The following is a 24,529-nucleotide window of genomic DNA, read 5'->3' as shown; positions in this document are numbered from 1 at the left end:
CACCAGATGGCTAGTATGTTCAGTAGAAAAAAAGCTATAAGTGGTGGCTCATTAATACTTATTAACAAAAATCTAAAATTTAAAGAACGTAAGGATGTTGTGAGCCTTTCTATTGAGCAGACTATTGAAATAGCCTGTGCAGAGCTTGAGCATGTCATTGTTGTATGCGTATACAGACCTCCTAGCGGGTTATATGAAGCATTTGAGAAAATATTGGAAAGTGCATTATTGAAATTATCTGGATCAAGTAAATATATTTTTATTTGTGGTGACTTTAACATAAACTTATTAGAAAACTATAGCACAAGTATTAGATTCAGATCATTATTATATTCATATAACCTCATTAACTTATTCTTAGAGCCAACTAGAATCACTGAATCCACTGCAACATGTATTGACAACATATTTACCAACTGTGTACCTAATCATAAATGTATTATAAATATGTTAAGTTCTGATCATTGTGGACAGTTGGCTTCATTTAATTCGCAAATAAAAAATAATGCTAAGGATTTAAAACAGACATTTGTTCCAATCAATTTGTATCGAATTGAGAAGTTCAGAAGTAATATCATGGCAAAGCTCTCATATTTACAATTAAATGATAATTCTAATGAGCTTTATAACAATTTTTTTAAATTAATTAAAACAGAATTTAATGCCATATTTACTTCCAAGACAGTCTATTCTAGGAATTTTCTTAAATTTAATGATTGGGCGACTGTCGGAATTCACAAGAGTAGGCAGAGGTTGTATGAACTTTATAGTGAAAGATCATACAACCGGTCTTTTTCATTTATCAGTTATGTTAGTGCCTACTCTAAACTGTTCAAACGTGTATGTCATACAGCTAAATCATTGCATATAAAAAAAAAAATTATTGACGCACCTGATAAAATTAAAATGACATGGAAAATTATTAATTGTGAAACTGGAAGAGTCAAAAATAACATCTCCGACTTTAGCTTATCTATTGACAACAATTTATTTTCCTCAGATCGGGATGTTGCAACTGTTTTTGAAAAATTTTTTGCTGACATTCCATTTTCGACTACTAACTCATTAAATTCCTCTCCTACCGTTGCTGAATCATTATTAAAAAACCACGTGGAAAAATGTAATATTAGCTTTAAATTTAATACAGTAAGTGTAAGTGATGTAATAAGTTCCTTCAGATCACTAGATATTAAGAAAACGGCCGATCTGTGGGGGATCTCTGTCAAGGTAGTCAATTCAATAATTGATGTAATCGCACCCTACCTTGTCACTATATTTAATAAATGTGTCCTTAGTGGCGTGTTTCCTGACCTCATGAAACATAGTAGAGTATTACCAATATTTAAGTCAGGTAGTACATCAAACCCCAACAACTATAGGCCCATCTCTGTACTACCAACTCTTAGCAAGATCTTTGAAAAGTTATTACTAAATCAAATGCTAGTACATTTTAACAATAACAAGTTGCTACACAAGAAACAATTTGGATTTACAAGGGGTCGCTCGACAACTGACGCTGGTGTTGAGCTCGTTAAAAATATTTACAGGGCCTGGGAGGAGTCACAGGATGCCTTAGGGATATTTTGTGATTTATCTAAGGCCTTTGATTGCGTGCAACACGAAACTTTGGTCAGGAAGCTACGTCATTATGGAATTAGGGACACTGCACTCAGTCTTCTGATTTCGTATCTGAGCAATCGGATTCAGAGGGTTGATGTAAATGGAAAGAGATCTCCCGGGTCTCCAGTTACTGTGGGGGTCCCTCAAGGATCAATTCTTGGACCATTCCTCTTCCTTGTTTATATAAATGATCTGCCACATCTCCTAGGTGATAAACTCGAGATAGTATTGTTTGCTGATGATACTTCTTTAATTTTTAAAATAAAAAGACGTCTTTCAATATATGACGATGTGAACAATACTCTCTCTGAAATAGTAAATTGGTTTAGTGTTAATAATTTAATGTTAAATAGTAAAAAGACTAAATGTATTAAATTCACTACTCCCAATGTAAGATGTGTCAAAACGAGTGTACGCTTAAACGGGGAAGCATTAGATGTTTTAGAATCAACAGAGTTCCTTGGTATGACAATAGACTCTAAGCTCCAATGGGGCCCCCATATAAATAAGTTGGCGAATGGACTCAGCTCTGCAGCCTATGCGGTAAAAAAAATTAGACTTTTGACTGATGTGGATACGGCTCGCCTTGTGTACTTCAGTTATTTCCACAGTATAATGTCGTATGGCATCCTACTCTGGGGTAATGCAGCTGACATTAATACTATTTTTGTACTGCAGAAGAGGGCTATTCGTGCAATTTATAACCTGGGCCCAAAAGATTCGTTAAGAGATAAATTTAAAGAAATTAAAATAATGACTGTCGCTTCTCAATTTGTTTTTGATAATGTTATGTATGTACGCAAAAACATAAACGATTTTCCCAGAAATTGTGACGTACATTCTATTAACACTAGGAACAAGAATAAACTTGTTACTCCAAGTACCCGATTACACAGGGTTAGTAACTCTTTTTTGGGGCAATGTATACGTTTTTACAACAGGATCCCAGAAAACGTTCAAAATTATTCAATTATAAAATTCAAAAGAATCGTTAAAGAGCGTTTGTGTGCTAAAGGATATTACAACACTAATGACTTTTTAGTTGACTGCACACCTTGGGAATGAAATGATCGCCTCCAGGCTGTTTCAAATAACTAAAATATAATAATTATTGTACATGCAAAATGAAAAAAAAAAAAAAAAATATCCCGCTGAGTTTCTTTCGCCGGTTCTTCTCAGGTCCGAGGTGCTAAATTCCGAACCGGTGGTAGATTTTTGACAATCAATAAGCAAGTGTAAACACTTCTATATTGAATAAAGATTTTTGATTTGATTTGATTTGATAACTACAAGCACAGGATATACGAGTAAAGGTGTTACTTCCCAAGCTTGGTAACAAATTGGCGATGGAAGAGATAATATTTCTAACAGTACCAATGTCTACCGGCGGTTGTGATAACTTACCATTAAATAAAAAAGTATAATATACTTTATTATGCAATGACATTTAATTTACTTTACCCTTCTTAAGCATTTAGTAGTATCTATACTAATATATAAAGCGGAAGAGTTTGTTTGTTTGTTTGTTTAAACGCGCTAATCTCAGGAACTACTGGTCCGATTTGAAAAATTCTTTTTTTGTTGAATAGTCCATTTATAGAGGAAGGCTTTAGGCTATATAACATTACGCTGCGACCAATAGGAGCGCAGCGACAGTGAGAAATGTTGCAAAAACGGGGAAAATTATTCACATTTATGGACTTTCGATGCGTGCGCAACATAAACGTTTTAAGTTACTCAAAAAATGTGTATGAAAGATATATTCCTCTTTTAATAATAAAAAAAAAGTCCGTGACACTATATGTCTATTTGTTAAGAGTGTGCTAGCAGGCGGGGCGCGGCGGCGGCTGAGGGGGAGGCGGGTCAGCCCCGCCGCCGCGCTCGCCACTCTCACCCGCGGGTGTAGTTCTGCGAAGTAGCAATGCACATAACGACTTAAAAAAATTAACATTCTTAATAGTTAAATTATTTATCAAAATTAGGTTTTGTTATCAGCTTATTTGCTCATTATTTTTTATCGTTTAAAATCGATTACATTTAAATCATAATCTGCTGTAGTTTTAACTTACGATATAAGATAAAATTTCAATGAACATTCCTTCGTACTTTGCAAGTAAACAATTCAAACGTTTCACGGTATAAATAAGGTATAAAAATTACATTACACACGTAAAAAAGTTCAAAATGGCGAGCGATACTTTCACCGATGCAGATTAATCATCACTGAGAAAATAAATTATGCAAATAAGCAAATAGGTGAATATCGATTAAAATGACTACACAAATAAATTAGTAGTTCAATATTTCAAGTAAATTCTATTACGTTCAAGCATATTCAACACGGTTGTACTATAATCACCTTATGGAATAATAACACCAAAGGAGAAACAATCTAAACTTCTTATTGTTCGGTTTGTTTATCTTATTACGTTTAAGTTAATATTGTTTGTTTTCAACCGACTTCAAAAAGGAGGAGGTTATCAATTCGTCTGTATTTTTTTGTTTTTTATATGTTTGTTACCTCATAACTTTTCACTGGATTTTGATAATTTTTTTTTGTTTGAAAGGTAGTGCTTCCCGTGGGGTCCCATTTTAATTTTATCCTGTTACGATGATGGTATCCCTATGAAAACGATATAAGTCTTAAATGTGCATTATGTATGTGCGCGATAAATAGGTGAATAACTCAAAATTGTGCCAACCAATTTTAATGATCCTTTTTTTATTATAAAGGACAATAATTTTATCTATAATATATTATCGTAATAACTTTGCTGACTTTTAAATAGTCTAAATATTTTTAATTTCATTTTACATAGTTTAAATCTAAAAAATATTGTAATCATTGTTTGTTATTCATAGGTTTGTGTTAAGTTAGATTTAAAGTGGGTAGGTACATACTTATCTCCCTGCGTGGAAACACAGAACGTACCTACATATTGGTAAGTAGAATAAGTTACTTGATTATTAAGTTGTAGAATAATAAGCAATTATTTTTTACTTTTTAGAGCATATTATTTTTTTTCTCTTTTGAAGTCGGTTTTTTTTTTTGTCAAAATTTTTGTTTATTAGAAGTGGTTGTCATCTGCATAATTATTCTGATTTGGTTAGGTTTTTGTTTATTAAAACATATATGGTTTTTTTATTACGATAAAATATCGAAATAAAAAAAAAAATTAAATAACCTTTATAATACTTTTTTTTTTCAATACAGATTTCATTATATTATCGGGTACTTAATTATTTACCATATGTTTGTTTTTATTGATTACAAGATACGTTTTGGTTTAAATTTAATACCTACATTTTTTTTATCTTTTTCGTCACTATAATGCCTAGAAAAAGAACTAACCTTTCTCGGCAGACTGCTAATGCAAAGCGTCTGCGGCTTTTGCGTAGCAATGAAACAACTGAAGACAATACGCAGAGGTTAGCTAATCAAAGAACGGTCAGTGAACAACATCGTGCTAGGGAATCGAGCGTTGAACGTTCACAGAGGTTAGCCTTACAAAATTTCCGAACTTCGGTGAATCGACAACGGGAATCAAATCATCCTTATATTTTGCCAGCCATCTTACCCCTTATAGTTATGGAATAAATTTCGCAATGATTTATGTGAAGATATATTAAACAGAATGCGTAATGAAAATCAGGATATAACATTAACCTATACTGATAACGTATACAATGATAGACTTATCTTAATTGAAGATAAAATTCATGAAATTTCAGATAAATCATTGACTGATTTTGGGCTTCCTGCATCAAAAAGGAATAATTCACATAATAATTTAGATCCTTTAGAAGTAGCACTACGGAAGCCGTATGATGTAAATGAATTAAATGAGTATATTACTGAAAATGAACCAAAATTAGTTAATGACCAGGTGACGGCGTACAATCGTGTTATGTGCAGTATTCGTTTTAACGAAGGAAAAATATTTTTTTTGGATGCTCCAGGTGGAACTGGAAAGCCTTTTATTACTAATTTCATATTAGCAAAAGTAAGGTCTCAGGGAAAAATAGCCTTGGCAGTTGCGTCGTCAGGAATTGCGGCAACTTTATTAGCAGGTGGACGCACAGCTCATTCCACTTTTAAACTGCCTCTAACTGTTTCTTTACAAAAAGATAGCGTGTGCTCTATTCGCAAAAATGGCCCTCTGGGTAAAGTTTTACAAGACGTTTCTTTAATTATCTGGGACGAATGTACCATGATCCATAGAGCTCATGTAGAGGCTCTAGATAGAACTCTCAGAGATATTAGAAGTTGTGATAAAATTATGGGTGGGATTACCATTATGTTTTCTGGGGATTTTCGACAAACTTTACCGGTAATTTTAAGAGGAACTAGAGCAGACATTGTAAGGTCTTGCCTTAAAAGTTCACCGTTATGGAAATTTGTCCATACCTTAAAACTATCTACGAATATGAGAGCACATTTGGGGGGAGGAAGTACAAATTTTCCTTCAAAGTTACTTTTAATAGGAGATGGAAAAGTACCTCATTCTGAAAATAAAATTGAAATTGATCGCGATTTAGGAGAAAAAGTGACTAGCATAGAGGATTTAATATCAAAAGTTTACCCTAATATCGTCGAAATAGAAAATAAAGATTACCAATGGATGTGTCAAAGGGCAATATTGGCGGCGAGAAATAGTAGCGTTGACGAAATTAACGACCTAATTTTAACCAAACTTCCAGGCGATATAACTACCTACACATCTATTGATAATGTAATGGATCAAGAAGATGCAGCCATTACCCACAAGAGTTTCTCAATTCTTTAAACCCGAGCGGCCTTCCACCACATTCCCTGAAGTTAAAAATAGGTGCTGCGATAATTTTCCCGCCTTCAAGTAAAATTCCTTCGCAATAACGTGATCGTTGCAACAGTTTTGAATGGTCCGGCAGTTGGTCAAACAGTGCTTATACCTCGCATCCCAATGATTCCGAATGATTTACCTTTTAATTTTAAAAGAATTCAATTTCCCATTAAGTTATCTTTTGCCGTAACCATTAATAAATCACAGGGCCAAACATTTAAACACGTAGGAATCTATTTACGTCAAGACTGCTTTTCACACGGCCAACTATATGTCGCGTTGTCAAGATCGGGTTGCGGGCAAAATCAGTATGTTCTTCTACCACAAGAAAAAAAAACTAAAAATATAATCTACGCTGAAGTACTGTAAAACATATTATTAAATCTTATTGACGATTATAATAACAAAAACCAACGTGAGCAATCAAACGATAATCATGATAGTGTTTCCGACAACTACGCGAACGAAGTCGCGGGCACAGCTAGTTTTAAATAAAAAAGAGATGCTCTGTTCTGCAAACTCATTTAATTAAGTTTTCTTTTTTTAAGTTTAAGTTTTTTTAAGCGAGGGCTTTGGTCGGCAATGACATTTCATTTATTCTACTCTTATTAAGTATTTAGTAAGAAACTATCAATTTTCATATTTTTAAATCTTGATTAAATTTTTAATAGAAACGATGTTTTCCCTTGTATAAAAATAAAATTAAAAATGTTGTTTAATTCGGTTTATAAATTTAATCACGAGCTTATAATGCTATAACACGGTAATTATGACTCCATACCTAATATTTTTTCATCTTTACGAGGCGAAGTTCACGGGAATAACAAAATAATTTTGATTAGAATAATGTGGCTGCTTGTATATATATGTATATTGTACACGCAAACTCAGAAAAAAATCTAATCGTTGTAGCCTCCGTTACTCCTTATTACATCAGCTATCTGCCAGTGAAAGTCCAGAATTTAGCCGGAACAAACAGACAAAAAATTAAAAAAATATATATTTTGGTATATGTACCGTGTATACATACATATGCATTTAGTAAAAAGCGGTTATTTTAATATTACAAACAGATAGTCCAATTTTATCATATGTAATAGATTGATATATGGTTACCTCCGTACTATTTATGTATATTATTTCGTCCGTGTAGTTTATTATTGGTCGATTTGGAGGTCATGGGCTCCTTTTTTGGATCCTTGTTAGTACGTAATCAGTCATTTGCCTGATCGCCCACGGACTCGATTTAGTTGCACACGTCACTCTAATGTTTCTTACACTATCTTATCCTTAAAATCTTAAGGGCCAATCGACCAAAGTAACTAAATTCAGTCATTAATGAATATATCCATATGAGCCAGAGATGCAATTTGATCTACGAGTATGTATAACAATAATAATCATTTATGACATACCTATACTTTATACCTATTTCACATTTTCTTACGAAGTGCACTTCTCATTTTATTTATTAATAACTTGCACGCGTCCAAAGACGGGCAGGTCACGTTTATTATATTTCTTTGATATTTTATTGCTAACCTTAAAATAAAGTAGGTGTCTACTCTTCAATTAACTTTAAGCGACTATAAAAAATTTGGACTTAACATTACATTTTAAATATTTATTTTATATGAATTTACATATATTTTATTGTGTATTTTAATTTTTTAATGTTTAATGTTTCAGTGTTTTTTTATAATTAAAACTCTAAAATGACATGTGTGTGTCCTTGAAAATAATTAGTATTAGAATCAGGTGCTTTTCATTGTTCATAGTTTTCGTAGAACGCTTCTCTAGTAGATCTTGCAAAAAGATAATATGGAATGGAATAATGAATCATTGCACTATACTAGTTATATGTAACAGCATATGTATGGAAAAATACTTGTCACAATTAAGCCACGCGTAATAAAAATAAATAAGAATAATTTCATCTGGGTGGGCTAGCTTATAAGGCTGCAAATCCCGAGGTCATGTCTTCAGCTCCAACAATTGTTTTCGTTCGAAAAATAACAATTGCAATCCGAATTTAGAAGCTGACGTGTTTACCGCGTCTCGTCGATTACTCAATGTTAAAAGTCTTTGACCCTGCACCTGAATTCTCTCATTTAAGGCCGGATTTGACGTACCATCGGATTATGAGAGTGACAGTGACGATATACAGTGTCTACCTGTGTTTCTCACTTCACTATATAATATTTCCTACGCATTAAAGTTTGTTATTAACTTGCAAATCGATTAGGAGGAAATCATAATCACAAACTAGTACAATCCATTAGTCAGACAGTCTACCGTTTAATTTAAATATCTAATATTATATAAATTTGAATATTTATAATTATGTATTAAAAATAATATATTATTTGTTTTATATAAATTAAAACTAATAAGTAAATTGGAATAAAGTTACCATTTTCGAATTGTGTCATAGTTTTAAAGTAGCATACATCGGTTAAGTATTTTTAACGTGTAACTGAAAAAAAAAACCTTAGCTCCTAAAAATATTAGTATGATGTTTTAAATAACAATAGCACATGTTTTAGGTTATTTCTGTCACAATTAAAAAGAAAACATAAAATAATTTTACGGAAAGTTTTTTAAGAATTTACACGTTCATGTTTTTTATTATCTTATCACGAAAAAAAAAAACAAAAAAAAAATACGGAACTTCATCTCAACTGTCGTTGGTCTACTTATATGAAAATGACACGTTTATTGATTTCCGTAAAAAATCGCTTTAAATTTATAAAAATATCCGATTACTCAAATAATTTATTATTTACTTTAAAGGTAATAAAATAACTTATCATAAATAGCAGAAAACGGCATTTAACAAATGCACGGACAACTCGAGCAGTGAAAATAAAATGACCCGCTTTTACAAACAATCAAAGCGCAAGCAATGTAATCGTTAAGAAATTTTAACATTAAAATAACTATTTAACGTTAATTAACCTTAAAATAAGAGTACATTCATAACTGTACTTTTTAAAATCGGCTAAAACTTTCACCAGATGTCACAGCAACAATGGCAACCCGATTAGTTTTTAAATTGAATTGACAACTTCTTTGTGCGTCATCGTAAATACTACGAAGGTTCCAGAACTTGGTGGTAAGAACTGGGCCTCCCCTCTATGTTAAATCTCTCCACAGAAGGCAAAACGTGTACCAACACGTGCTATTCGTGTTGTTACACTTTCCCTATCTATGTACGTATGTACTATGAAAATGCAATATAATTCTAGAAGGGATAACTTATTATTTAATTTCGTTTCGTATTAATATTTGCTTAATAACAAATATTTTTTTTTACATATTAATGTAATTTGATATTTAAATCTGTACTTATGAAATCGTTTGTACTTACGGACTATAAGAGAACGGCCATAACTGATGTCTAAAAAGCTAAAATTTGGAACATATCCTATGTTGACATCACGGCCAGACGTACAAAAAGTGCAAAACGTCTACGTCGATCGAAAACTGTCACCGCTGATGTGTTCATATATGAGTCAATGCCAGCAACAACAACCCAAGCAAAGCTTTTGTCAAATGAAAAGAACAAAGCTAGGTTGATATCGTTGTTGATGTCAAAACTACGAGGTACTGGATACGGAGCTGTACAGAGCACCGAAGACGCCGATACATTGATCGTTTCAACTGCTTTGGACCTATCTTCAGACTACCACAAGGTTGTTATCGTAGGAGAATATGTCGACTTGCTCGTTATATTAACTGGCGTGGCAGAACAGAGACACAAAAATGTCTATTTCATGAAACCTGGTAACGGTAACGGAAAGACATCGACATTTCTATATTCCAGTGACAGTCTCAAAAACAAAACTATAACACCGTACATTTTAACATGTCATGCGTTCACTGGATGCGATACAACTTCATCTCTTTTCAATCAAGGAAAATTGAAGTTGGTCACCCTTGTTGCCAAATATGAAGACATCCCTTTTGCCGTCGATAGCTCCAACGTTTTCAATGCTGACCCAGTCACCATCGCTGATGCCGGAGAAAAAATCTTGGCTAGAATATACGGAGGAAAATCGCCGAAATCCGTGAAGGATCTACGGTACGAAGGATTCGCTCGCTCCCTTACAAAGAGCAAGTTCAACATTGCTGGTTTACCACCAAAAAAAGCAACTGCAGACCAAAATTCGTACCGAGTTTACCATCAGGTGCAGCTTTGGATCAGTAAGTTGAAATTTATTAGAATTAATATAAAAACTATTCTGAATTAACACATAAATGTTTATTAACGTTATTGCTTTGTATTATTGTTTTACAGACCAAAAACTACCTTCTACATCGTGGGGCTAGAAACGAGATGCTTAGGCTATCTCCGGTATTGACAACACTGGAACCTGCGCCAGCCGACTTGCTCAAACTGATACCATGCAGATGCGAAAAAGGATGCGGAAAATCTTGCGGATGTAGAAAAGCTGGATTGAAGTGCTCCGAAATTTGCTACTCTTGTCACGGGTCATTTTTGTCACGGGCGGTCGTGTACAAACGTCAAGACATTTGAAGTTGATGAAGTGGACCTTGATGATGTCGAGATTGATTTAGTGGAAAGAAATATTTTCAATGTCGAAACTGACCAATTTGGAGAACCGCAAGATATCTTGAAACTGAAGACATCGAGGGAGGAACCAGATGAGGAAGCAACAGTTGACGAACTCGAAAATGAGGAATCGCTTGGCATTTCCACTTCACCTGGGTCTCCAACCAGAAAAAAAAGACGCATCGTAAATCGCAACGAATTTGCTGATGGTACGTATTTTATCAAAACTTGAATACAATTTTTTTTTTTATTATAATTTTTAATATTTAAATTTTTTTTTTATAATAATAACAAGTAATATTGAGGGTGACACTTCAAATAATTACTAATTAACAATTTTCTATAAACATTTTAACCCGTTTAAACAAGTTTTTACCACTGTTATTCAAAAAACATTCTTTTTTGTTAATAACTAATTTGTATAAATTGAAATTTTAATACAAGGTAAGTTATAATTATTTATACCTTCTGTCCAATTTTCAACCATCTAACAATTTTTTTCACAAAGTTATAAACAAAAACGCTTTTCACCCTCTCAAACCCTTGCGTTCACCCCAGAGGGTTGCAAATTTTAATTTGTTAATATTTTAACGTCCGAAACCACATATCGAAAAATCATAATGATACTAATTACTTGACCTTCACGGGCTTTATTGACTGGCCTATTTGACAACGCTCTAAAAAAAGCACGCGGACTGACTACTTTCTACGTTGATAAAATCAACGTAGAAAGTAGTAGTACATAAATACGGTGTTAAATAACATCGTATTTATTTAACTTATTATAATGTGTAACGTATAACGTTCACATACATGTACAACATATATGTACAACATATATGTACAACATATATGTGAACGTTTAGTTTTTACTTATTATTTAATTTTCATTTTCCAAGTAATATATATTTAAAGCTCGCGTATATTATTAAATTACTATGTATATAAATAAATAAGGCATAAAATTTAGTATTGATTTTATAAAAATCGAACATTATATTGATTGACTTTCATAAAGTACATTTTATTTTATACATTTAGTTCTGTAGTGTATAAATATAGTATTAGAGTATGACAGGAGGAGTTATAACTGACATGACATCTAAAATAATCTCTGGTATTATTATGGATTCGTGAAATAATGGCGTTTTGAATGGAATTTTATATTGGAAGTAAAATTAAAGTGGATAAAGTTAATATATATTAAACAGAAACTGTTTGTAGTGCAAAATATCGCAGACAGCAGTGATATTATCAAATCGCATGGAACGTGTACATCAAAGGTGAAAGTTTAGATTTAAAAAAACACATGACTTGATTTTATTTTCTTCTGCCATTGGCCACATTAAATGATTTATGAAAAGTAGTAGCAGCTATGTGCTATGTAATGTAGATTACATTCCGAATCAGTGCTTTATTTTTCGAAATTTTACGTACAATAAATTACGTTTCATTGAAATATTAATTCCAACCAAACAACATTTCTTCCAGCTTGTAATAAATAATGGTTATTAAATTTGATTTTAATTTATTGGTTAAAGAAGTACTTTCAATTGTATTGTCAATGTGTTTTCTGAAGAAGCATCTTTTTGTTTAAAATGGAATATACGGAGAGACTCATCATAAACGGAAAATACAAATAATGAAACTTATACTATTACTGCATCATTATGACTTGCATGTTTCGATTATTTTACCAACGTCTTTCGTTTATTTTTATGACAGGCCTAACGCGAACTCACTGATAATGCAATTATCAGTGAGTTCGCGGGTGGGTTTGTACCTTACGTTTACTTCTCCGACCCGTAAGTCGTGTTATAACTTATATCCTTACCTGAATAAGGACTCAAAAATTACGTTTCTTTTTTTGGTATAGGCGCGTTAAACTAAATTCATCGGATTCACATAATAGTATATATAAAACAAAGATGATACGCTTAATCGAAATGATACAAGAATATTTTATCATTGTCATTTCATAATTCCTTCTCGAGAGCTGTCACATGCATTTGACTATGTATGTTATAACTTAGTGAATATGATACATAGGCGGTTTTATTAATATTATATTAAGTATTTTGCTCACCCTTCAGAATAAAACAAACACAAGCAAAACAAATGATTGTTGTAAAACAGTTAATTATATAATATGTGTATATATAAATATATATATAATATATAATTGAATATTGGTTGATGTTTTATTTCTGATAAATCAGCTTCTTATTTATAAACAATGATGCATAATTTTATTAAATTAAAAATGTAATGATATTTGATAGTGCAGCAAACTAAAATAATATGGCCGTCATGGAACATCCGTTAGTTATCATTGTGTTGTTATTGTAAAAAAATATGTAAAAAATATAAAACAATTAATAAATATGGAGTAATAAAAGCAGAGTTTTGTCAATACTGTTAATGTAATTATTATTTTAGATGTATGTGAAGTTCTTATTAACATGGATAATCAATGAAGAATGAACGTACAACTACGTATACACCGCCAAGAGACAAGAGCACCCTTAGAGGTGGCGCTAAGGGTACAGAACGGCATAAGAGATCGAGTCGGGTTTACACCAAGAGCTAATTCTAGCTGAATTAAAAAAGGAGGCTATTTCATTACCCGGGCCTCTATGTCCGTACCATCTATTTGCAGTCTATGTCATCTAATTCGGTTCAGCGGCTTAACCGTGAAGAGATAACAGACAGAGTTACTTTATAATTTATAATATTAGTAATCGTATAGAAGATCAAGTGATGTGGTTTAAACTTAACATCATGCTTGTATTCGTATTAGTTCTCGGTTGAGGTCACACGTTAACCCAGTTTAAGAAATGCTTACATACTTCTCATTAACGTAAAGTGAAAACATGTATTTACAATTTTACAGCGCTTCAAGCGGTTATTATTCCGTTATACTCAATATTACACGCACCAAGCAAATTAACTGTGTCGCTGAAATATAAAATTATATTGTGTAATACAAATACAATAGATACGTACTAAGGTTAAATACATTTACATAGATGTTATAAATTTGTACGTGATATGCTGTTATTGCTTATTATTGAGACTTAGCCAATTTCGACCAAATTTCTGCACATTTATAACACTTGAAGACAATGTATCACATTTTTCCTAGTAACATTGGGATATTTTTTGTAATATAATTTTTAACTTTATATTATTATTTTAAGATTAATAAAAAAAAAAGATTTTGTAGTTTTTTTATTGTATTGTAGGATATAAAAAGGACTATCGTCTCGTGACTATCTCGATGGTAGGTTGTAAAGTTATAGATCCCGAGGGTACAAACCTTGACTCGAGCAAGAAATTCTCACCGATAAACCTGGATGGTTCTGTGCCTGAACTTTCCAGTCGTGTTCGATATCCCTTGACATCGGATTATGAGAGATACATAATTGAGATTGCATTTGTGTTTCGCAGGTCGCCCAGAGAATTAACGAACAATCATTTGCACGTCCACTCCGTTTCAAATATTTAAATATTGTAAACAATATTTAATTGCGAAAAATATCTCGCAGAGATTATTTAGGCAGGTATGTTTTTGAATGAAATAAACAAAACACTCGCACACTGCATTGAAATTGAAATTCTACCATCATCGGTTTGATAAGAAACCTATTTCTATGCTCATTACCATTTGCCTATATTTCTTTTCACGATGTAAATTTAAATAACACATATTTCCATTTCGAGTAGTAGAGCACTTGTATAGAGATGAAATATATTTTATAAAACCTCCTTTGGTTATCTTAAAAAAAAAAAAATGGATTTAACATTGTCTTAATATTTATAGAACGACACAGTTTTTACGATGCTTCGATATTTTTTTATGTAAATACCTGTATATTTACAAATTCACATACACTGGGTGCATTCGTATTTTATTTACTTGTCAGTTCAATTTCTAATGTTAATTAATCCGCAAAATTAAAGTTTATGTAAGATAAAATATGGAGGAAAAAACGATTTCGTAATAATTACAAGTCATCCAAATACCAAATAAAGACGAGATGATAAGAAAATCTTCATGAATTCGTTTAAATAATGAATAATCTTAAAAAAGTAGAAATTCATAATAATGTATTATGTGTAAAATATATTATTATGATCACTCTAATATTATAGATTTTAGAAATATTGCGTGCTAATTAAAATGTAGTAATTGTCTATGGGATTTTTTAATATACTTATAATATTAATTGGCAGTACACCAGAAAGCTATGTTATGTAATTAATACGTAAATATAGTATATTTACACAGTATAAAACAAAGTTTAGTTTAAAACTCAACGGATTTTAATGTAGTTTTATCAATAAAGCGAGTTATTCAAGAGGAAGGTTTATATGCATATTATACGCCATACGCCATAAGCCGAGATTTTCAATATTACTGGCCCAAAGAAAAAACAGGATTTTCTTTTTATGTTTGTTCTCCAATTAAGTGTTATAATAATACAATACCATCTAAGATTAATATAATTTATTTGTAGTTGGCGTAGATTTTCTATCTCGATCTCTACTAATTTAGCTTTAATTCCTTCTTGCATAAGATATACATCTTTTGGTATAACTCTTGCCTTATAGCCATTGATAATACATTTTTTATAATATGACATTTATTCGAGAAATTTAAAGTTCTAAATGAATATGTAGTATTTAAACCCACTGATATGTTTACATACTGGCATCAGGGTTTCGCCAGTATTTATGAGTTGTAAAGGGGTCGTGTATTTGAGTTTGAAAAATAATTCTTTAGAAGATATGGCAGATTCCAAATTACGTGCAACAAAAAAAAAAAGAAAGTTCGCTACGAGACGGTTGGTCGGATAACTGTAACAGAATAACTTTGAACTTGGCAATTAAAATTTAAATTACAAATCTCTATTTTTCAATTAAAATACGACTGAAACTAATTTATATATTATTAATAATTATGACTACTAATAAACACATCAACATTATACAATAAAAATATCTAGTTAATATTCTTGTTAAGCGTACTTTTTATTTTCTTTAATTACAACTTGCAACCGTTCGCATCCGGATCGAGTCGCTAGTTATTTAAATATCAAACTAGCATAATTTGTATGACAATAAACATAATTTGTATATAGATCTGTTTACTAACGAAGGCGCGCGCTTCTACTTTAAATTATCGCCGTGCATTGGATGAGTGACGCTCGTACTCACAAGATGTCTTAGTGTGCGTGAGATGACTAATGTAAGAATAAAGAAAACAAAAACAAATTAGATTATATTTTTAATGCACGCCGCTGTTAACAAAGAGGCGCGTGCCTTCGTTTGTGAAAAGATCTAGAGTACCTATACAAATTATGCGTTTAATATATAAATACTAACATCTTATGTCCTTAAATACTTATATGAATTATCCTTTCATGATAATATCGATTGGAGGAAATTAATATGTAATTATTTTCCTACTGTATTATTGATGACATTTTTATATGTAAACCCAATTAGTGCAATGTAGTTGCAAGAGGAAATTGTACATATTATAATTACATCAAAATATTCTTTGACAGTAATTATCTCTTACAAAATATGTATATAAAATTAAATGTTCATTCAGAAATGCCACGAAACAAATGATGATATACGACTATTTTTTTAAATCGGTTAATCTTGTTGTATTGCTACTATTTCCAATGTTTGAAAAAATGTAACTACAGGCACAAGGGACATAACATTTTAGTCGACAAGGTTGATGGTCAATTCAATGTTTATTTTAAGCCGGCTAATTAGAAGACTTGGTAGACTCTTTTTCTTTTTCTTGCCTATTTTTAAATAGATTTTTAACCGACTTTCTAATAGAAGATTTTATCAATTTGGCTGTTTGTTTTGTAAACATATTAATATTGATGATAATTTTTAATCAAATCAAATCAAACTGGACTTTATTCAAGTAGGCCAATACAAGCACTTTTGAATCTTTCCTAAAATTTGTACAAGAAAAAGATCCAGCCTCGATTGTAAACAAATTCTGTCACACTTTGAAGTCGATTCCATATAAATAAAAATAATACACTTCTGGTTAAAAGGGATGCAAAAGAATTATGCCTGTTTTGTTACGTTTAGCTAAGTCGGTGTTTAATGTTATATATATATATATATGAACAGTAAAATTTAAATTTAAATTATGTTTTTTAATTAATATGGCACACATTCAAGAATATGTAATGTTGTTGTTTACTTGCAAAGTGGTAAAAGTATATTAGGGTACAAAATACTTATGATTTGTTTTGTTTATTTATTAAATTTGGTTTTAAAAATATATATACGCAAAAATATTTGTAGTAAGCTAATCTATAATATACCTACTGGCGAGTCTTTATGACGAGGAATGTAAGAAAACAATTGCCTTTAATTGTCCTTAATCGATATGCGCCTGTCTGTTGTTAAATAATAAACAAAAATAATAACAAGACAAATAAAATAAAATAAATACTATTTTAAGATCTTTAATTAAATTAAACCAACCAAGTTACCACAAATCATGTGATGGTTTTAGCTATTTTTCCTCATTTACAAACTTTCCGTATGGGCAAAACCAATGAAAAAAACGTTATGAATAAATATGTTCATATAGGACACAACAAACGCATGGAACAAAAAATGTCCATGACGCGTCTTACATCTTTAAATCGACGATGCGGTATATTCGTTTCATTGCTTGCATGTAAAACGCCACAAGCGCAATGTGGTTAATTCGACAAAATCGCAATGAAATTCGAGCAATTAATTTCAGATATAAGACTCGAGTAATAAAAAAATCTATAAAGCGATTGAAATATAGTAGTTGATCATAAACAATTGTTTAATAAATAATACGGTTTCGGACTCTACAGTATTTTGCTGCATCGATTCATCGCAATGGTTTAACTTTTCATACTTATAAAATATTTAATAGGAAAGTACTCACCTAACTGGAATTTGCTGAGGGAGAAAGTTTTTATCGAACATGTTATGTTCTTAAACTCCAAACAAACCGACGTCCTTGGTAGCAAAGGAGTAACGTTGTTGTTACTCAGTTCCATGCACTGTCCATCTTTTACACCGGGCGTCATTGTTTATTTTTAATTATTTTCACAGTAGATGTTAATATTACATTCCAATTCTAAATCACAGATTCATAAACACTAATTTAAAATTCAAAGTTTATAAATCTTTGAATTCCACCAAGTCTTCTAGATTAATATGTTCATTCGAGTTCAAACCGCATGTAATCCACTGGACACGGATCTGTAAACAAAGTGAATAATATAAACTCATTATAATTATCAGTTTGTGCTTATAATTAGTCATTACTTAAAACAGTTTATTTGCTTAATTGAAGTTCCGTATTTTTATTGTCTGGTTTGATCAGTATTTGGCAGTGTTTGAACTTGTTGTCCTTTCTGATTGATAAGAAATAGATACACTACAAATTTTTGACACGATACTTTATGTCGTAATTTTAATATGCACTCAAAAACTTTGAAGTAAATCTTATTCGATACAGCAAAAAATATTGTAACTGTAGTTTGATTTATCTGTTATTCTATTTTTATCCTTATCAGAATATACAATAATTTGAAATGTTTTCATTGATCATACTGAACTTCGAACCTTTTAGAAATTATAATTTGGGACAGTAGTTTCAGAGATATTAAAAAAGAGCACAGAACGCGTTTAATAAAGTGGTACACAAAAATACATCTTCACGATCACAGCAAGTAATATTTTTAATTAGCCAATCTAATCAAATGATATTATCATGTCTTATATATTTATTATACATATAAACATATTTTTTAATCAGATTCCACGAGAACGATTGAGAAGCTTTTTTGTACAAACTTTTATCACTGGTGACAATACAATCTAATTCACTGAATTGCCTTCCGTGTCCAATCTAATAAAAATAAATTTGTTTTTAATAAATGATAAGATATATGTTATTATATAACTATGTCATTTGACTTATATTGAATATCTTTTATACCGAATTTATTTTGAATTATAAAGAATATTTAAATGACTTGCTATATGCACTGTTGAATCATATTTAACGAGAAGAATTAACTTTAAAGGGACCACCGTCAGTTGTATAGAGTACTTTTTTATAAGTCTTTGAAAAAATACTTTGTATAAGTATAAGCAGTGTCATAACTGCTGGTGGTGATCATCAGCTGAGAGGATGTGAGCAATCATTTATAAACTTGTCCCGTTTATTTATAATCGTTCTACATATTTCAAACGATTGTCATTTTATATACGACTGGAATTTGATCTACGGCTTCTAATAAAATAATAATAATTATTTATTTACTTTCATAATAATTACTTATATAGCCTGACCTTAATAACACTATGCAACATCAAAAAAATCGCTGATATCCCGGGTGGAGATTTGTATTATGTAAGCTTAGTAAATAACAGAAAACAAATTTATATTTAGATATCACGTCCCAGAACAAAAATAACGGTAATTTTCGTAACGAAGATTATAATCTTACTTTATTTACTTTCCGCTACACTTAGTTGAGGGTAGTTATAAAATTATATAATGGATATGTACAAAAGTCATGAAAAAATTTGTCTTATTCATAAATCTACAAAATGCCGCGTGTCTATGTTACTTTTCCTAACTTATTTTGTTATGTTTGTGGTCAATTTACATCTAAAAGTGAAAAAAAAAAACGTACTGCCACTACTAACTATAAGAGAAATCCCCGTCTTTTGAAAAAAAGGTTATATTAATTTAGAATAACAATTTATGTCACTAATTAGTAATTATGTAGGTAATTTTAAGTAAAATCATTAAATGCGTTTCACTATTAAACTTATGTGATAGAACAATTTTATTTCGATATTCCACATACTTCTAAGGCGGCAAATCATAATTACATACTGTGAATACAGTGAAATAAAAAAAAATACTTTGTTGCATAGTGTAATTAATACCTTATAGTCAATGATTAAGTATAATTCTTTCATGATAATTATTTTTATTACACGAATTAAAACTTAATTATAAAACCAAACAGATTAAATGATTATTATTATTGTTACCCGTGTCACAGTCCGTCTATAAAAATATAAACTTTTTTTTTTGTGTGTTGTTATTTATTTCACACAAAAAAACATCTATAAAACTATTACATGATTGCACTATGAGTAAAGACTTAATGTGTAATATAATATGGTCACCAAAAGAAAAACAGGTCAAGTACTGGCTATCCTAGCTAGGCTAAATTAAATAGCCTGTGTTAAGGATAATCAGTCCTCTCCCCGAAAGTTGAAATACTTAATTAAAATACATTAGAGATCTATCGCCTGGGTATTACAAAACGTATCTTATGTAAAATGTTTATAGGTAAATAATTAATTAAATTAAAATAGGTAATAATTAAGAGGTGTGATATTTTTTGTATTTTTTTGTGGGTGCGGGAGTGTTTGTGCGTGTTACTGTATATGCCTGTGCGTGCGTGCGTGTGTGTGCGTGCGTGTAAGTGTGTATGGGTCAGTTGAAATTAGGTTATAGAAGTAATATATTTTTCTGTTTCATCGTACGTCTTGTTAAGCAGGAACGCAAATAGCATTTTTTTACACTGAGCTAGTGGCAATTTATATATAAACAGTTTTACATTCAGCTTATTATACAAGTAACGACCAAGATAATAACCGAATCGTTTAGTGAAAACAAATTTTGGAGTGTGTAAGCAATAAATGTTATTTTTGCGTCGTTTGTCAATAGCAGTGTACGGAATCTTCTTATGTTGGTATATAATTAAATTTAATACGAATAATTTTCTTACGCTAAGAACCCCACAATTTGAGTATAACAAATTGGTTGGATAGAGATGTGGCCGAAAAGTTGCCACCTTTAAGATGGCACGTTGAGCAATTTCTAAGGTTATTTCATAGTAGTTTTTGGTGCACCACCCCAACATGAGATGCAGTATACAATGAGAGATTGGCATAATGCATAATAATTTTTTTTAATCACTGAAAAATTTGTAATATGTCTTAGTGTTTTAAAAATATAAATTAATTTGCGCACTCTGCCTGTTAGTAACTCTATATGATCTTTGAAATTTAAATGCTTGTCAAGAACAATGCCAAGATATTTAATTTTTTCAGAAGAGGTTATAGATGGACATTGACATCTTGGGTTGTTTTTATCGGAACAAGAGTGAAGTTTCAGGAATACTGGAGTTTTTGGTTGAGAGTTTGAACGAATGGAGAAAGTTACGAAATTAGTTTTTGTAGCGTTGATTGTAAGGTGCAGAGAGTGGATGCAATGCATGACGTAGTTCAGTTCATTCTGGGCTATAGTTTGGAGTTCAGGCCAAGATTTACCGATGAAGGTAATAGCGGTATCATCAGCAAAGGAGACAATTTTTCCATTGGGTATATGCATTCCACAAAGGTCATTTATATAAATAAGAAATAGAATTGGCCCCAAAATACTACCCTGTGGAACGCCGTAAGAAATCGACAGCTCATCACTAACATGGTTGCTGATTTTGGTAATTTGAGAACGATTAGTAAGATAGCTGCGAAAAAAATTGTTTTGCGTACTCCTAACACCTAGTCTCTCAAGTTTCGATAGGAGTGTGGGAATAGAAACGGTGTCAAATGCTTTGGTAAGGTCTAGGAACACTGTCAAAGCTTTGTGTCCTTTATTGAGATGTTCGACTACATAATTGGTAAGTTCATGGACGGCATCTTTTGTACTTTTGTTTTTCCTAAAACCAAATTGCTGGGAAGAAATTAGATCATATAGTTCGATATAGCAAACAAGTCTTTTATAAACTAAACGTTCAAGAACCTTCGATAAGGCTGTTAAAATTGCAATGGAATTCGCATTTGAAAATAGGAATTACTATAGCCTTCTTGAATGATCTTGGAAAGATGCCCATGTGGAAGCATTGATTAAAAATATGACATAGGATAGGTGCCAGAGTTTGTGAGTACCTTTTAAGTATGACTGATGAAATGTCATCCCAACCAGTAGTGGAATTTGAAGCCTTTTATAATAGTAACAATTTCATCAGAATCTGTTTGTTCCATAACAGAAGAGGATAGGTTATTTGCTGAGGGTGCGAGTGAAGATAAAATTGTATTATCAATATTATGATTAATTTTGTTAGATAAATTAGAACCGACATTGACAAAAACCTCATTTATATTGTTGCATGCTTGTAGCGGATTATGGCACCTAAAAACCGAATTAAATCTCTAAGATCAACGTCACTTCATCGAACATCATTAATACATTTGGACTTCCAGAGAGATGATAGATAGCAGGAAAGTCCGATATGACAAGAGATTATTTGATTGTTTTATTAATTATTGTATAACTAAAGCGGGAAAATTTGCATAGATACATGGATGATTTAAAAATAAATAATAATTGAAAATAAATTAAATGGAATTAAAATGTCTTTAACAATTTATAAAAAAATAAACACATTGCCTTATGAATTTTAAATAAGCAGAGACATTTACACCAATACTACCGAAAAACGTAATAAATTATTATTCATAGGCGTCTCCAATTTTTAAGTTTCCAACGAATACCTTATTTTTTTCTAATAATTATAATCAACAAATCAATTACACAGGGTTAATATCGGACTGGATTTAAAATATGTAGAGTAAAAATAGATTCTTAATACTGTTCAAATAAAAATTAATTTAAAATCTGTCATACGGATACTCTAAAAAAATAAATTCTGCCGAATTAATATCATTAACAGCTTCTTGAACTCATTAAAAATATAAACTACATTATATATTTTTTTATGTGTGGCGAAACTTTGTAACAGGAAGCCGAGAGAGCGTGTACTATTTTATTTGACCAATGTATGGTTGGACTCAATGGTTTTGTTAATACTGTACTAAAATGTGCAGTAAAATTTTAATTCAAAAAGGTTTTGTCTATACATTTAGTAAATAATAGTGTTTTAAATATAATACCTACATTACAAAATAACTAAGGCATATTAATTTCTAATGTTCATGTTGTATGGAAATTCAGTGGTGATTGCCGGTATTTGAACTCACAATTATGGTTTAGATTCGCGGGTCCTAACAACTGGGCCATCTCGGCTTTAAGGTACGAATAAGTAGAAAAAATCTGAACGAGTGCTAAAAAAATTATACACACATTTATGATTAAAGAATGCATTTGCTTGAAAATATATTCTGCTGCATAATCACTAAAAAGTCAAGACAAATTATATTCCAAAACTCATTGTTAAGTGTGTATTATTTTTAATTTATGTAAACTTAGTTTAAAAACTTAGGTCCTAAGATAATGATCGTTTTTGTAACTATTTTTTTAATGGACAAAAATACTTTTTGCATTGAATAGCAACGTCAATATCTCTTTTGGCTGTTATGTTTTTATTAATTTTATCTAAATTAATAAAAACATGATGAAACATTTCATCAATTATAAAAACCACATGACGCATGTTTAGGGAAACTCAAACAATATGAACTGTAACGAATGTGTGTGACTCATACGCATTGCATACAACTAATTTTAGATACGTGAAATTTGAATGCGGTGTTACACTAACACTTATTATGTAGTTAAATTTTTATCCTTGAATAATAATAATAATATTAACTTAGTGGTTAGAATGCGTACATCTCAACTTATATATTTGCTTATAAAGGATCATTATATTCTTTTAGTATATAGTATTTTGTTGGCTTGTGACTTGTGAGATATGCGTAGTACAAAAACAATACGAAATTTTTGGGCGAGCTGCTGATCTCCTAGCTAGATAGATGTGTAATCTGTACAAAATATAAAATGTACTACAGAATACCTTAACATGACTTCTATAGATATATTTCGTAGGCACGACGACGAAAATGGTACAGAAAGTACAGAGAGCGAAACGCGAAGTAAACAAAGAATATACTTAAAGATTAATTGAAATAACTTCTAGCGTTATCAACTTAATAATCTATTAAATAAAATTACCTTGTAATTCTACTTATCCTTTCTCGGATTTCATGGTAGAATATATTTGGCGTATAATTTTATTTCCTATATATTTAGTGTGTATTTAAAATAATTTTCAGTAAAAAGTGCGCAGCACTGAAGTGTAACTGACAACTGATAACTGACACTAAAGAAATGTTGTTACAATATTTTTAATTATTACAATAATTCTATACTCATCACATTGCTGGCAACAATATACGTTATTATTATATTTAATATTTAATAGTTTTTTAAAATAACTGTCTGACATACAATGCGCAGCCTTAACAAGTGTAACCGATAACGATGAAAATTGCCACAAGAATTTCTAATGGAATTTAGATGAGCACGAATGAAAGATTTTTCAAAATTCGTCTCCTAAGGGAATTAAACAAGGAATAAAACATTCAATGTAAAATTAAATATTAAAGGATTCTTTTAACGAATTAGAGACAGTCGTTTGAGGTTTTT

At 31.0% G+C, this 24,529-nt stretch overlaps 1 protein-coding gene across 1 annotated transcript in view; it reads right to left on the bottom strand.

Moving 5' to 3' along the window:
• The window catches only part of LOC113391993 (uncharacterized protein), a 46,703-nt gene that overhangs the window by 20,167 nt on the left and 2,007 nt on the right, over nucleotides 1–24,529 (bottom strand). Inside the window, exon 2 of the mRNA XM_026628172.2 lies at nucleotides 17,990–18,309. Coding sequence (XP_026483957.2) covers nucleotides 17,990–18,134 — 145 coding nt within the window. The 5' untranslated portion in view covers nucleotides 18,135–18,309. The remainder of the gene's footprint in view (nucleotides 1–17,989; nucleotides 18,310–24,529) is intronic.

The sequence above is a fragment of the Vanessa tameamea genome, chromosome 10, assembly GCF_037043105.1.
Source record: "Vanessa tameamea isolate UH-Manoa-2023 chromosome 10, ilVanTame1 primary haplotype, whole genome shotgun sequence".
Classification (NCBI taxonomy): Eukaryota; Metazoa; Arthropoda; class Insecta; order Lepidoptera; family Nymphalidae; genus Vanessa; species Vanessa tameamea.
The sequence above is the reverse complement of the archived record's forward strand: the minus strand, read 5'-3'. Positions and strand labels throughout refer to the sequence as shown.